Here is a 13,869-nt window from a genome sequence, read left to right as displayed (position 1 = left end):
CAAACATATCCTTCAGTATGTTCAGTATTAAAATATTTTGCTTCATTCTACATTTGTAATTCAAATTTAAACGTTCTCCTTTAATTCTAATCTTTAGTTCCTTCTAGAGAATGTCAATTTTTAAAGTCTTATTATGTTTCTTATAAGAATTCAAAACAAAAAGCATTTTCTCATGGGAAGGATTCTTTATAATTAATTCCACAATCTTATTTCATATTTATGTGGACCCTTAAGTCCATTTGTATATTTCTAAACCAGAGTTTTAATCATTTTGGCTGTTAAATTCTCCCCCTCACCTCCAATTTTTAAAATCTGTAAACTTGTATTTAAAACTTCATTCACTATTTCAGTCATTAAAGATTGAATGAAACTCACTTGATGCTGTAAAGCCTGTTGGCCCAAATCTTCCTAGTAGCCAAAAGGCATTTGAACAAGCAATCTCCAAAAACAATTAGAAAAGGAATTATTTGACTCCAGCACCCTTTTGAAGATGCTGACAGCAGTTTGAGCATGATGGTTATTCCTTTGCAGTGCTTTTTTTGTAAAAGAAAAAGGTGCCGGAACTCACACATGTCATACAACCCGCCTTGCCTACCCTACAAGGTTCCATCCAAAAAAGGTGCCGGAACTCCATTCTGAGCGTTGTATGAGAAAAAAAGCCCTGTTCCTTTGACTCCCATAGCTATAAACCCACCAGAGAGAGCTGTCTTGAAGTCTCCTCAAAAGGAGCAACAATCTGGAGCATTTATGGGCATCTCAAGTCGACTCCTTGTCTGGAGAGGAAGTGTCAAAACAGCTGGCCTATTCATCAGTTGTTCATTCTGCCATAGTCATTGGCTCCGCTTTGGGCTGGACATTTTTTTCCCAGAAGACCAGGCTTAATGAATATTTATGTAATGTGGACTTTTTTTCAAGATATAAATGATTGGCTGCAAACTGGTACAATAGCAAACAGTACAGAAAAATGTGAAAGCAGAGAGAGTGAAACAAATTCCACTACTACTGGTATTGCTGCTTCTAATGTTTTATGTTATGAAAAATTAAAAATCAGTTTGCCAGATTTCGTATTACAAACATTTTCTCATGTAGAATTTAATGAATTTCTGGATAGAAGTTTTTCGAAATATCTTAAAGACACTGAAGACAACCTATCTTTCTGAGAGAAACTTCTCTTTATATGCAGCAACAAAAAACATCAATTGTCCCAAATAGTGAACTTTTATCCAAGGGAAAGCAACCGTACTCCAATCTCTGAGCGTAGATGGTTTAATTAAAACATTAACCTCTTGGTTAACTGTAAAATTCAAGTGAGGTTTTTATTTTTTTTAGATTGGAAATGTTAATTTTGCATTTACAATAAACAGCCTACTTTTTTTATTGCCAGCTTCCTAACGTTAGTACTTTGCCTCTTGATTAGGGGTTTTTGGATTTTCTGCAACCTGATAAAAGTCTGAAAACTCCTCTTTTAGATGACCATTTAGTCCAACAAAACCATCCCTATACTATTCCCTTCAAAACTACTTTTCAATATTTCACATATTCTATCCAAAATTTCATCTGAAAAAGAGTAAGAGAGACAAATCTAAGCAACAATTAGTAACAATGATTCCGGAGTTACAACCTAATGCATATTTTCTTCTGGGTATAGCATTTTACTATCTGTTTGTCTGTACATACATACATACATACATACATACATACATACATAATCTATCCATCCATTCATCCATCTTTTTTCTTTAGTGTTAAATATCTGTTTCTTTTTTATTAAGTATATATATCTGGATTTAAATAACAGGGCTATAAAACAGGAAATGCCATTATAGCTCTAGCAGTAATATTTTAGTAGAAAAATATTATTTGCTTCTATTCCACACTTCATAATCAGATATGAAGTAGTGCACATCAAAATGACCACATAATGCCATCAATATGTCTAGTAAGTAATCAGCAAAAATAATAAACTTAACAGTAATACTACAGTACACATGAATTCACTGTAATTCCAAGACTGTGCAAGTTAGCTACAGCTTATTTTACATGAGAAGTCCTTGCTTTATTTAAAGACTTCCTTCCTTCCTTCCTTCCTTCCTTCCTTCCTTCCTTCCTTCCTTCCTTCCTTCCTTCCTTCCTTCCTTCCTTCCTTCTCTCTCTCTCTCTCTCTTGGAAGTAGTGGCTAGTATTTTTACAAGGAGCATGGTCTTGAGAGATCAAAAGGAAGTTAAGAAAAGATTGAAAAATTATGTTTGCACATATACCTGAAAGTTGCACACTATGAATCTGATAATCTATTAGAATCTTATTTTGAGAGGTGCTTGGTGCTCTCTGAGCTTGATTCTTTTCTTGCTGATGTTTCATTATCCAAACTAGGTAACATAATCAGGGCTTGTAATGAAACATGGGCAAGAAAACATGCAGGTTCAGAGCGCACCAAGGACCCTTCATTTTAATCCTGAGCTACAAATATTATTGGAATCTTATTCGGTCAGCAGCATCTGGGGCAGGGGGCAGGAGAGGGAGGCAATGAAAGCAGTACCATAGTTTCAATAAATACAATAAAAGCCTTGGTGCATATCATATTTTGCATATGATGCAAAATACCTGCATCATAACATTTCACACCTGTAGGAAAAGGGCAGAGCTTATGGTATGACACTAATTACATCATTATGACATGTCGACATCCATATACTCTCCCCATCCATACATTCCAATATAGCTTTAAGTTCATATAAAGCAAAGACTGTAAGCAGAAGGACAGTGAATATTCGGGGCATGATTGGGTTGTAATAATCCCGCTGAAGTATGAAATTCAGAGAGATAGTAAATTGATCCTTATTTATCAATGAAACAGAGGGTGGTACAAAATGCTTTCAACTAACTTGTGCTCAACACTACCTTATCTCTATGGCAGACTGTCGTAATGTGTTTTATATATGGTACTGCGTTTGAAGGCACTTAAAGGAACTGAAATTGATCCAAAACCTTGCAGCAAGATAATGACATCATGATACTTATACAAAGGTTTACCAACTGTCCTGGCTCTCAGGCATGCCACAAAGAATACCAAAAGCTCTTCACAATTTGCAGCCAAAAGGTATCTGGAAATTTTCTGTTCATTTCAATGCAGTCTCTCCTTTGCTTGTCTCTACATCTGAGATTTGGCTGTGGAAAAGCACACCCTGATGGTGGTACGCCCAAAATATTCTTCCACAGAACAGGCTGATTATCTAGTGCAGGAACACCCAAAAATTCTGGAATTCCCCTAAAGCAAGGGTCTTCAATCTTGGCCCTTTTATGACTTGTGGACTTCAACTCCCAGGATTCCTCAGCCAGGCATGCCTGGCTGAGGAATTCTGGGATTTGGAAGTCCAGAAGTCATAAAAGGGCCAAATTTGAAGACCCCTGCCCTAAAGTTTAGTGTTGTGCAAAATAAGGGAGGATTATGAAGTGTACAGCGGGAGGTAATCGTATTAAATTATACCAATTTTAAATTAAATTATAAATCACTTTTTGGAATATAGAGATATGGTGTATCTTTCCAAGGCCAAGCACCTTAAACTGGCGGTGCACCGTGTTTTTTTTTCTCGGAGGATGTTTAAACTTGACCACTTCTTCCTTCACTAATCATTGATATCTCTGCTGGTTTTTCCAGCCAGAGTTGCTCTGAGTTGTGAGATGGGTGGCATGTAAATTTAACAAAAATGAATAAATATTTGTATGGTGCTTCTGAAGCCATCTTGCCTTTCAAATGGTTTTTGTTCAGTTTTATTGCCAATACTGGTGTTATAATTCTAAGTCTATACAGGTCAACCTAACTATGTTTGAAACGTGGGAATAAGATGAAGATGGAGCTCCCATCTGCTCCAATGATACTGTTCAGGTAGGATAGGAGCTAAGTTGCCCTATAGCACCGAAGGTCTGATAGGTGCGTTGCACTTTTTTTAAAAATGTACAGTATCACGCTCAAGTTTTTTACATTAAAAAAATATGAAACCTTGATAGATGTGATTAAAATAAAAATAGGAAGTGGACCTCTCTTAAGTGTGAAATGTAAATGCAGCAAATGGGTGAAATCTAAGAAATTCTTACATGAGAATGGTGAAGTGTGAATCTGAACAAAACAGAAGCCGAAACGATGACATGAAAATTGAGATCTAACACAAATGTTGCTGGATTAGGACATCTTTGCTCCCACAGTGACAACAAATAAAAAAAAGCAATCCAAACTGTCAGCAAACTGCAAAATATTCACATTCATCAGTTAAAGAGTGTTAAATGTAATTGTATTAAGGAGCAAGCAATGATGTTTGCAATACTCATAGTCAATGAGGAAAGCCAACGTTTGCTGCACGGTAAATTATCCCCAATTACATTTAGCAGAGTGGCTCCCTAATTATACATACCAACAAAATAACGCACAGCAACCCTAAGGTAATTCAATCATTTCCTTTGCACATTAGTATCATTCTGGCACAAGAAGCAGCCAAGTTTCCTTCTCACCACATTTGCGATTCCATTTCACTCGGACAATGAAAAATTCACTTTGGGAAGCCCCTGTGTTTGTTGAATCTCCACCACACGAAAAAAAACTAAGGCTTTCAACCTGCCTTTCTCAATTAAGGAAACCTGGACTACAATTCCCATACTCTTCTGTAACAGAAGACATTTGCTGGCACCAATTGGGGAAGGCTAGTTTAAGCAATAGAGACAGACTGATCTTTTTTTTTCAAGAAAGAACAAGGGAAATCTTTATTCTCTTCCATATTACAATTCTAAACCAAGTATACACTTGAAGAGTGATCGAAGCCCTATTTATAACTCTTTGGGGAGGAGGAGGGAGGGGGGCAAACTGTGGCTTTTTAAAATGTTGCGGGCACCTAGAATCCCTAGCAGTCCCTGCCAGCATGACTAACGCTGAGGCAGGTTGGAAGTTGTAGCTCAACAAAATCCGGAGGGCCACATGTTGCAAACCCGTCTTGCAAACTGACTGACATCATTTGGAAAAATCTTTAGATACCTGGAAACGGTGTGTGTATACATGGTGCAAAACCTTGATCACGCAAACTGCAAAAGAGAGCGGGAAGATGACACTCTCCGTCTATTGCTCTACATTTGGAGTACGGACGGTAGGTAACTGGTACTACTAAAGAGAGAAAACAGAAACAGCAAGTCTACAATCAAAACCTTAAGTCAAACCTATCCTTCGGTCCAACTCACCAAAGGCAGAACTTGCAAAATCTGAACACACTTACTAATGCCCTGCTCTGCAACAATTAGGAATCTCAGCTACTAGAAACAAAAGTGTCTCAGGTTCAAATGGCACCACGGATGTTAACTCAACCAAGGAGACTTAGGGGAATCTCTATTCTGAGATCCCCACCATAAAACAACAACAATGATCACAGCCTGCCTTTATTGCTTTAAGGACTCTCTATTTGGCTGTAAGGAACTTTGATGTGGTTAGGTCTCAGCAGGTGACAACAGCTCTATCAGTTTGGAAACCTAAGCTTGGCCATGCCAATCTGGATAGGAAGGCACAAAGAAATCCCAGAACCGTAGACTGGATAAAGAAGTAAATAATAGTAATAATAAAGATCCCAAAAGGAAGCTGAAGCACATCACTTTCCTATTATTACCACACATACCCTTTCCCTTTGCGTGGTGTGTTCACATAATAATTGAACACAATTAAAGGGCATATTTACTATTGCAATGTTAACAGTGACAATCACAACTCCCCGTATTGCATTTCCAGCTACAAAATACGGCTTCATTTGCATAAGCCATTCACACATTTGGTACAGATTGTGACATTTGCCAAAATACAACCCAGGATAATAATGATTCTTTCCAGTTGTTGGATTCATTTTTTTTTAAAGTAAAAATGGCTACTTCGTTAAAAAGAGCTGTTCTCCAAAAGCACATACACTTAGGGAATCCGTGTCTGAAGACAAAATGCAACTTCGAAAACAGATGTTAGAAGCTTTCGAGATCCCTGTTGGAGCTAAACCAAGTTCTTAATACAAAGAAAAGCACCGATGGCATTCCTTAACGAAAGCAGCAGAGCTCACCAAAAAACAACAACCAACCTTTTGTTTTTTTAAAAAAATAGCAGACCCACTTTTCTCTTCATTTTCTCTCATCCTGAACGCAGAACGCAATATCCATCTTTCCAAACTGATTGTGTTAAAACAGCAGAATCGGAGCTACCTCCTGAAAATGGGAAGGCTTACAAATAATAAAGGCATCAGGGCAGAGATAATGAACTTCCCAAGAATGATGGGAGGATAAATTTGAATATTAAAAGTATTCAGGTCTTGGCGGGGGTGGGGGTGGGTGGATGGGTGAGGAGGGTTTGCAAGCCTTCACAAAGCAATCTTAAGACCTCCTTTTATCAAGGAACTTTATCTCCCGATTCCAAAACTGGACTCCCCTCCCTTCCTTTTTTAATTAGGAAAGCCCATCCTGATCTCTTCCCCCCCCCCACACACACACACCAGGAATTCCCTGTGTCAGCTGCAGCAAGGCACCATTAACTGGCCTACTTATCCTGGAAGACACACAAAGAATTCTTTCACGCCACTCACAGTTTCCGCAACCTTCGTCAGGGCAGAGGTATATTTGCTACTCTTGGCTCACCATAAATTTCTGGCCTGGACATGCTCTGCTGCTTAGCCCTGCTCGTAAGACGGACGGCTCTGCCTTGGGGGAAAGGAAGGGTTGGTCACACAACCTCTCTCTTCACCACATCTAATCTTGCAAAGCCTCGTTCAGCTCAAAACCGACCCCTTCTTCGAGGCCCCTGCACCAGAGAAAGGGCCCCAGAGGAATCCACAAAATAAAAATAAAAATGAAGGAGCAAAGAGATCGGCAAAAACAAAAAGAAACGATTCCCTGGAAGCAGAAAGAAGGGAAAATTATCTTTTAAAAGGAGATGTGCTATTCGTTCCCCTTTCAGCATTCATTTGCTTCTTCTTCTTCTACTACTACTACTACGCCTTTACCTTTCAGGGGAAGAAAAAAAACTGTTGCTCTTCGTGGAATATTATTACCCTGCAAAGTTCACCTGCCTACGACACCAAAGGATCTGTGGCGCTGCAGAGGAGAATAAGCATTACTAATCTATTCTCCTGGATATCACTGCAGAACCAAAAAAAAAAGAAAGAAAAGAAAAAAAGTTTGTCCCTTGAGGCAAAATATAGTTCATAGTCAGACTTCAGCAGCATAATCCATAAATGTTCTCATTTAGAGTTTGCAATAAAATTATCAGCCTGTCCTACCTGTTCATTCTTCACACGTGCCCCCCCCCCGCTCACCCACTATAGCCTTTCAGAGAACCCAAGGGATTCCAATGGGCAGTGAGTGGCGAATGAAAAGACAGAAATGGTCCCAAGTAAAATGAGACGACAAAAATGGCGCAAGGAAAGTGCGACTATTTTTTTTTTAAACGAAACACAAATACCAGTTTTCAGCTGAAGCTTGGATGTTGCAGTAATCCTTACGAAAGCACAAGATAGGTCATTATTCTTCCTTTCCCAGGTGTAGAGATTGTCCAGGCGTCTAGCCCAAATCTCCCCATGATGCAGGTACAACTACAATCTAGGAGTTCTACCCCCATAGCTCATTTGCTTCACAGTGAGTCTAAGATATTCTCTTTCACTGCTTGAAGAAGTAGGTGCCAGACTGTGAATTGGCAGATTGACAACTGTACCAAAAACCTGCACGTGTTCAAGTTTAACTTGTTGCACCACAAGCTTCCAAATAGCATTTGACCTACAGCACCAAAGTAAAGGAGTTAATCATCTTTTTTTTAAAAAAAAAGAAGATAAATATTACATTTTTGGATTGAAATGTTTTAGGAAGAAAATTACACACAGACACACACACTTGTACAAGAAAAGCAACAACAAGCCTCCATGGCTTTGATAGTCCTTTCCCCAGAATCCAATTAAATAGCAGCCGTTCACACAAAAAAAATGCTGCAATATTCCTTCACACCAGCCTTGCATTCAATATAATGGTCAGTGAGAACTGTAGTAGGTAACAAATTGATTAAGAACAAGAATCAATAGAAGTATCAGCCACAACCTTGAATAACTTTATTTTCTATCACTGGAAATTTCACAACTGCAATTTTAAAGCAAACCATTGCTAATTTTTTAAAACAACAACCAGCATACTCCTAATTTTCAAAGGAGGGGGGAATTTCTCAACTGGCATATAAGAACTTCTGAACAATTCTTTCATTCAAAAACTGAATTATTCACCTATGCTGACTTAGAATTCTCCTGTGCAAAATGATCATCACAATAATTTGCAATCTCCTCCAAAGCTATAACATTATTTCTACATTACATTATCCTAGAATGTCATCCAATCTGGAAACATGAAATTTAAATTATCTTTGAAACTGACACCAAAACATGAAGTTGGAGAGGGAAACCACATCTTTTTTTTTCAAATGCAGGTTAAGTTCATGTTTTCATAAGCTCAAATATCCAACATCTCCTAAGTCCTAAACTAAGACATCAGATCCATGATCACGTCACTATTTAGCTTAAATGTGCACAACAAAACCTTTGCTAACAAAGGCAGTTATTTCCAACATATATTACATTTACCCTGTGCCACTGACAATCAAAGCATTCTGTCAAAGCATTTGATGACACTTGTTCCCCTTGCTTTTTTACAATTCCTGCTTTATCTTATATTCATCTACAGATACTGCAAAACGGGCACATTTCTGTAGCTGAGCAATCTTCCAATCACCGTAACTTTTTTTTTTAATCTGCACCTCATTCCACCCCACCCCCACATGCATCAGCACCCCCAAAGGCCGGCCAGTTGATTTTCTCATACCTGCAATTTGGAGGTGGATCCAGAGTTATTTCGGCTAGCTCCTTCTGAATTCTGTTGGCAAAATGAGAACAGGCACAAAGCATTTGAGACAGTTGAATAAATCAGGGAATTACACTGCCCTCTACCACCATGCAGTTAAATGCAAGATTGGTTTTGCCTTCTGTATTGCTAACATGGCTGCTTCCTCTTTGTTCTCACAGGCACAACCCAAATCCCAGGACACAGAAACTTTACAGCTTTTTTCCTGCTCTGTTATGGTAATCAGAGAGGGCATTTACATCTCAGCCTGGCAGGAATCCCTTCAGAGATATCTGAAATGTGAGTCTTAGGGAGTTTTCAGCCATTCTTTATAAAGGATTTTTTTAAAAAAAAATACAAAAAAAAAATCTTATATGCAAATGAAACCAGGAAGGGAGGCAAAGGGAGGGAAAGAGGAAATACAAGCAGATTTCAGAATGACTTTGTACCAATAACTGAAATGAATTACAGCCAAAAACAATTACACAGTAAATATTTTTGGCTGGATTTTCTTTCTCTACTTCAGACAGTGAATTTTAACATTTCAGTTCACTTCATAACTATGCAGTCAAGTGATCAGAGCAAAATCTAGTGATAACTTTAGATGCACGTTTCCCCATTCCTTTCTTTCCTCTCTCCCAATGTTTGTATTGAAGATTTGCTAAGTGACCCTGTTCAATAAAACACATACTAAAATTATCAGTGATGGATCCAGCCCTGGACAGAAACTACAATGTGTCAATAACTTAAAAAAAATTAATCAGCTTCATTATAGTTTAACAAAAAGATACCAAAAGGATGGAGGGTCTCTAATTGATTCCCAAAACAAAATATTTTAGGGGAAACAAATATTGAAGATTGTAAAAGTTTAGGCAATTTATGCTTTGTTTTAATAGAAAATGCATTATGATATAAACTAGATAAGGTTTAAACACTTGTGCCCTACAATTTACACATGTTATGGAACTAAATAGTGGGGATAAAATTTCAAAACACCAAATAAAATATTAGGAAAACATTCAGAGTCATTTTCTCCACAACAAACATACTGTATAAATTATTTTGTGACAGCAGCTGGCAAGTTACTTTAAATGCATTAGAAGTTTTTTTTAAAAAATTAATGTCCTTTTTAAAAATGATTTATTGTAACCATTTTATGTCTGATTGTGTCAATTTAGTACATTATTTTAAATGAGAAACTGGTAAAAGTTAATACTGTTCTCACATAATGCATGTAGAGTTTAAAGTACAATTAAATATTTCAAGATTCCTAATGAAAGTCTACTTTACAATAGCAACATGTTTTATCCACAAACATACTGGCCCACTTAAGTGTTCAAACTACTACTAATTTTAACAAAATAAGTTTAAAATACTTTTAAACTTGTCTGATGTGATTTGACAGATAGACTACTGGATATTGTAATGTGGATTCCTAGGTGAAACAGAACATTAGGAAAAGGGATTACTCAGTTACTCCCAAAGAGGCAAGATTCAAGGTATTTCAAGCTTGCCCAACTCAAATGGCTATTAAAGAAAATTAAAAGCACATGTGCTTTTTGAAAGCAAAGCTGTGAGAAAGTCTACATGCAGATGGTGATATTGTTCACTTAGGGACAACCTGTAGAAGGTTCTCAAGTTTTTGAAACTTCCCAGATCAAAGGAAAATCAATAGCTTGCTGGACCACAAAGGTAGGAGACAGCCAAGATAATAGCCCTTCTTGCATTTCAATTACCTACAAATCCCACCCACCCCCCACATTGATCTGCATAGGTGCTCTAAAGAAACAACCACCACAGTATTCGTGCAACTTGCAAAGCCTCCTTTTTTCAGAGCACCCAGAGAAACTCAACTGAAAATAAAACAGCCAATGAAAGGGTCATTATTTCAAGGTGCCCCCCCAAACACACACCAAAACAGCTATAAAAGATGGGAATCTAGTAATGGGCCTCCTTGCCTGAATAAACATGTTTATCAACAAGGTGACACTCGTGCAAAAATACACATGGGCCAAGTGGACCAAACCAAGAGCCCAGCAGATCGCCTTCACAAAGTGGGCTTCAGCCCACCTACATCATCACATCTGCTTTCCATAGTAGTTCTCAGATGATGAACCTGCCTACACAAACCTCCCCCTCCCCATCTTCAGCCTGGCAAATGGGTTGGGTGAACAGGTCCCAAAGAAATCTGAGCAAGAGGCCCTGCAGAAACTAGATTCTAACCTTAAAGCCATCTCTCATTACAGGCCTTTTCATCAAAGCGTCAAGTTTGCCCCTTTTACATTAAGTGCCTTCTCATTAAGCTTCTCTCCTCCTCTTTCTCCTCTAAAGAGGGAGGGAGGGAAGGAGCAACATTTCAGGTGTGTGGCGTTGTTACCTTTTAGCACTAGTAGATAGTTTAGCAGTAGTTTTGCTGGAGAGTTTGGTATTTTTCTTCTGCTGTGTTGCAGAAGGTTTTCTTTCTTCCTGTTCCTCAGGCTCAGGTGCTGGTAGGTCCCTCTGATCTGCGTCTGAACTACCACTGCTGGTACTCGGGCTTTCATCATCTGACCTTTGTCTATCACTGGACATCTTGGGAAATGTTGGGGGAAGGAGCAAAAGGAAAGGAATGGGACAAAAGAATATCAGTTAACTAAGTGGAGTTGCAATCCACTCAATCCGAGTGGAATTACTCCAGGCCCCCTTACAACTCAATGGTGGAACAATTCTTTTAAAAGTTTCAGTTTCATGTTATAGACTAGAGCAACAGTTACCATAAGTAAGTGAAGGAAAGAAGGAAGGAAGGATCTTTTTTTAAAAATATATATATATATTCTGTTTTCACATTTCAATTCATTTTACAGGTTCAGCTCTACAATCCTTCAGACAGCATATCAATCATTTAATTTTTAAAGGCGTGAGGCAAATTTAGCAAAGTGTTCAAGCAAAAGCATTAATAACTCATGACACGCTATAAACATTGCACCCTTTTAAAAACAAAAAAACAAAAAACTCACAAATGCCCTGTAAATATTTACACTGGAGCAGAAGGAGTCCAGAGTCAACCATATTCTCCTCCTCCCAATATATTGCCAATAACAATACTTGAGCTGTTATACAAATGGGGAGGCCCAAACCAAACCAATAAATGACCCCACTCCCTCTCGGCTCCTTCTTATTTAAATAGCTGGAAAGGATTTGCTATTTCAGACTCCAAATGTTTTTTTTTTCTTTCTCTCAGTCAGAAATCAGCCAGCTCGGGTTCTGTTGGCACGGCCATCAAACAAGAATTACATTTGGTCACTACAGAGTAGGCTGGAAATGGGGGTGGAGGGAAAGAGAAAGAGAGAGAGAGAGAGAGAAAGAGAAAGAGAGAAAGAAAGAAAGAGGAGGAGGAAGAAAAAGAAGCATAATTCAAACTGCACCTTCTGGAAAGCTTTCAACGCCACCGAGTCTTGATCAGTTTCTACAAAACAGACCGACATATTTTTTTTCCTGCCCCCTCTTCAAAATAAAATAAAAAATAAAAAAATAAAAATAAAAATCCAGGAAAGACGAATTTGGGGTGGGTGGGTGGGTGGGTGGGAGGCGGTTGAATATTTGTATTGTATAATTTAAAAAAAAACACGAAAACGAAAAAGGAAGAAGGATGGTCCTCGTCAAAAAAAAATTACAGCAGCAGCAGCAGGGCAGAAAACTGAAGCTTTGCCCTCGTTCTCTCTCTCTCTCTCTCTCCTTCGCTCACACACACACACACAAACACACACACACCGTCGTTGTCGTCGGCGTCGCCGTCCCCCCCCCGCCGCCCCCTCCTTCTCCTCCTCCCCCCTCCCCTCCTCCTCCTCCTCCTCCTCCTCCTCCTCCTCCTCTTGGCTCTGTAGGGAGAGCCGAGCTCCCAGCCAGGAGGTATGGAGAGGCTGTTATGGTAGGAAGCTTTCCACCACGACCCAGTGGGGTTGGTGTGTGCGCACCAAGTGAGGCGTGAACTCAGTCCGGTTCCTCCGGCTCTCCTGACCACCGCCAGGCAGCGAGCGCTGAAAACAAGAACAAAGCTCCCTCTCCCAATCTCTCTCTCTCTCTCTCTCTCTTTCGCTCGCCCCCCCCGCCCCCCCACACACACCCTCCCCCTCCTCTCTCCTCCTCCTCCTCCTCCTCCCCCCCCCCCACCACCACGCTCGCCCAGGCTCCCGATTGCAGCCGCCTAACCCTTTTCTCCCCTTTTTACCTTCGCTGGCGTCCTGTCCCGACGTTAGAGCGGAGGGGAGGGATGGAGGGGGAGGGAGGGAAGGGGAGAAAATGTCCTTGGAGGGGATGGAAGCAGCCCGGGGGGGGGAGAGAAATAAAGCAGCAGAGGACGCTCTGTGGCCGGGCAGTGTGGAACATTGAGAGTCGGAGCGGGGGGGGGGAGGTAGGGTGGGGGTGGGGGGAGAGCGAGCGAGCGAGGGGGAGGCGCAGTAGGCTCGACGGCCGGAGGGTGGCGCTGCCGAGGCCTCTTTTTTTTCTCTCGCCCCCCCCCCCACTCCTCCAAGCGACTCCCGCGGTGGGGTAGTAGAGGGTAACGTGGAGCCGGGCTCGAGTCCTCCTCTCTCTCTCTCTCTCTCTCTCTCTTCCCCCTCCCTCGAGGAACAGGCCGGATGGAACGAAGGGAGAATCGAACGTTCTACCGCCTCCGCCCCCGCCTGTCGCGACGTTCGCTTTCAGAACCTTGCAGTCAGCAAAGTTCCAAATGGAGGTGGTGGTGGTGGGGAGGGGGGGGGAAAGGAAGGCAGGGAGGGAGGGAGGGAGGGGGACGGCGCTTGCTCCCTACACTGCCTGACGGAGCGCGCCCCCCTGTGGGCTGGGGCGCGCGCACGCGCTCTCTTTACCTTTGCAGGGTGCGTGCTTTTTTTTTTTTCCCCCCCCGTGGACAAAAAAAATGTGCTTGGAAGGATCTCAAGTTTTGCACCCTGGTCCCTTTGCCCGAGCGAGGACTCTTCGGCTATATCCCATCGCGACCACTTTTTTTTT

General features: G+C 40.5%; 1 protein-coding gene across 5 annotated transcripts in view; it reads right to left on the bottom strand.

The window, feature by feature from the left end:
• Positions 1-13,276, bottom strand: part of UBE2E3 (ubiquitin conjugating enzyme E2 E3) — a 126,488-nt gene extending 113,212 nt beyond the window's left edge. Inside the window, exons 1-4 of one of the 5 annotated variants that reach the window (XM_081313891.1) lie at positions 13,088-13,267; positions 12,285-12,325; positions 11,258-11,451; positions 8,863-8,913 (exon numbers count right to left, since the gene is read on the bottom strand). In XM_081313891.1, coding sequence (XP_081170017.1) covers positions 8,863-8,913; positions 11,258-11,451 — 245 coding nt within the window. In that variant the 5' untranslated portion in view covers positions 12,285-12,325; positions 13,088-13,267. Of the gene's footprint in view, positions 1-8,862; positions 8,914-11,257; positions 11,452-12,284; positions 12,747-12,833; positions 12,962-13,087 lie in introns of those variants that run through there. The other 4 variants (XM_081313890.1, XM_081313889.1, XM_081313892.1 and 1 more) reach the window with 4 other exon arrangements.
• Between the last annotated feature and the right edge of the window lie 593 nt (positions 13,277-13,869).

This window comes from Vipera berus (assembly GCF_964194415.1).
Source record: "Vipera berus genome assembly, chromosome: 1".
NCBI classification, from domain to species: domain Eukaryota; kingdom Metazoa; phylum Chordata; class Lepidosauria; order Squamata; family Viperidae; genus Vipera; species Vipera berus.
Note: the sequence above shows the minus strand (reverse complement) of the source record. Positions and strands in the feature narration are given on the sequence as shown.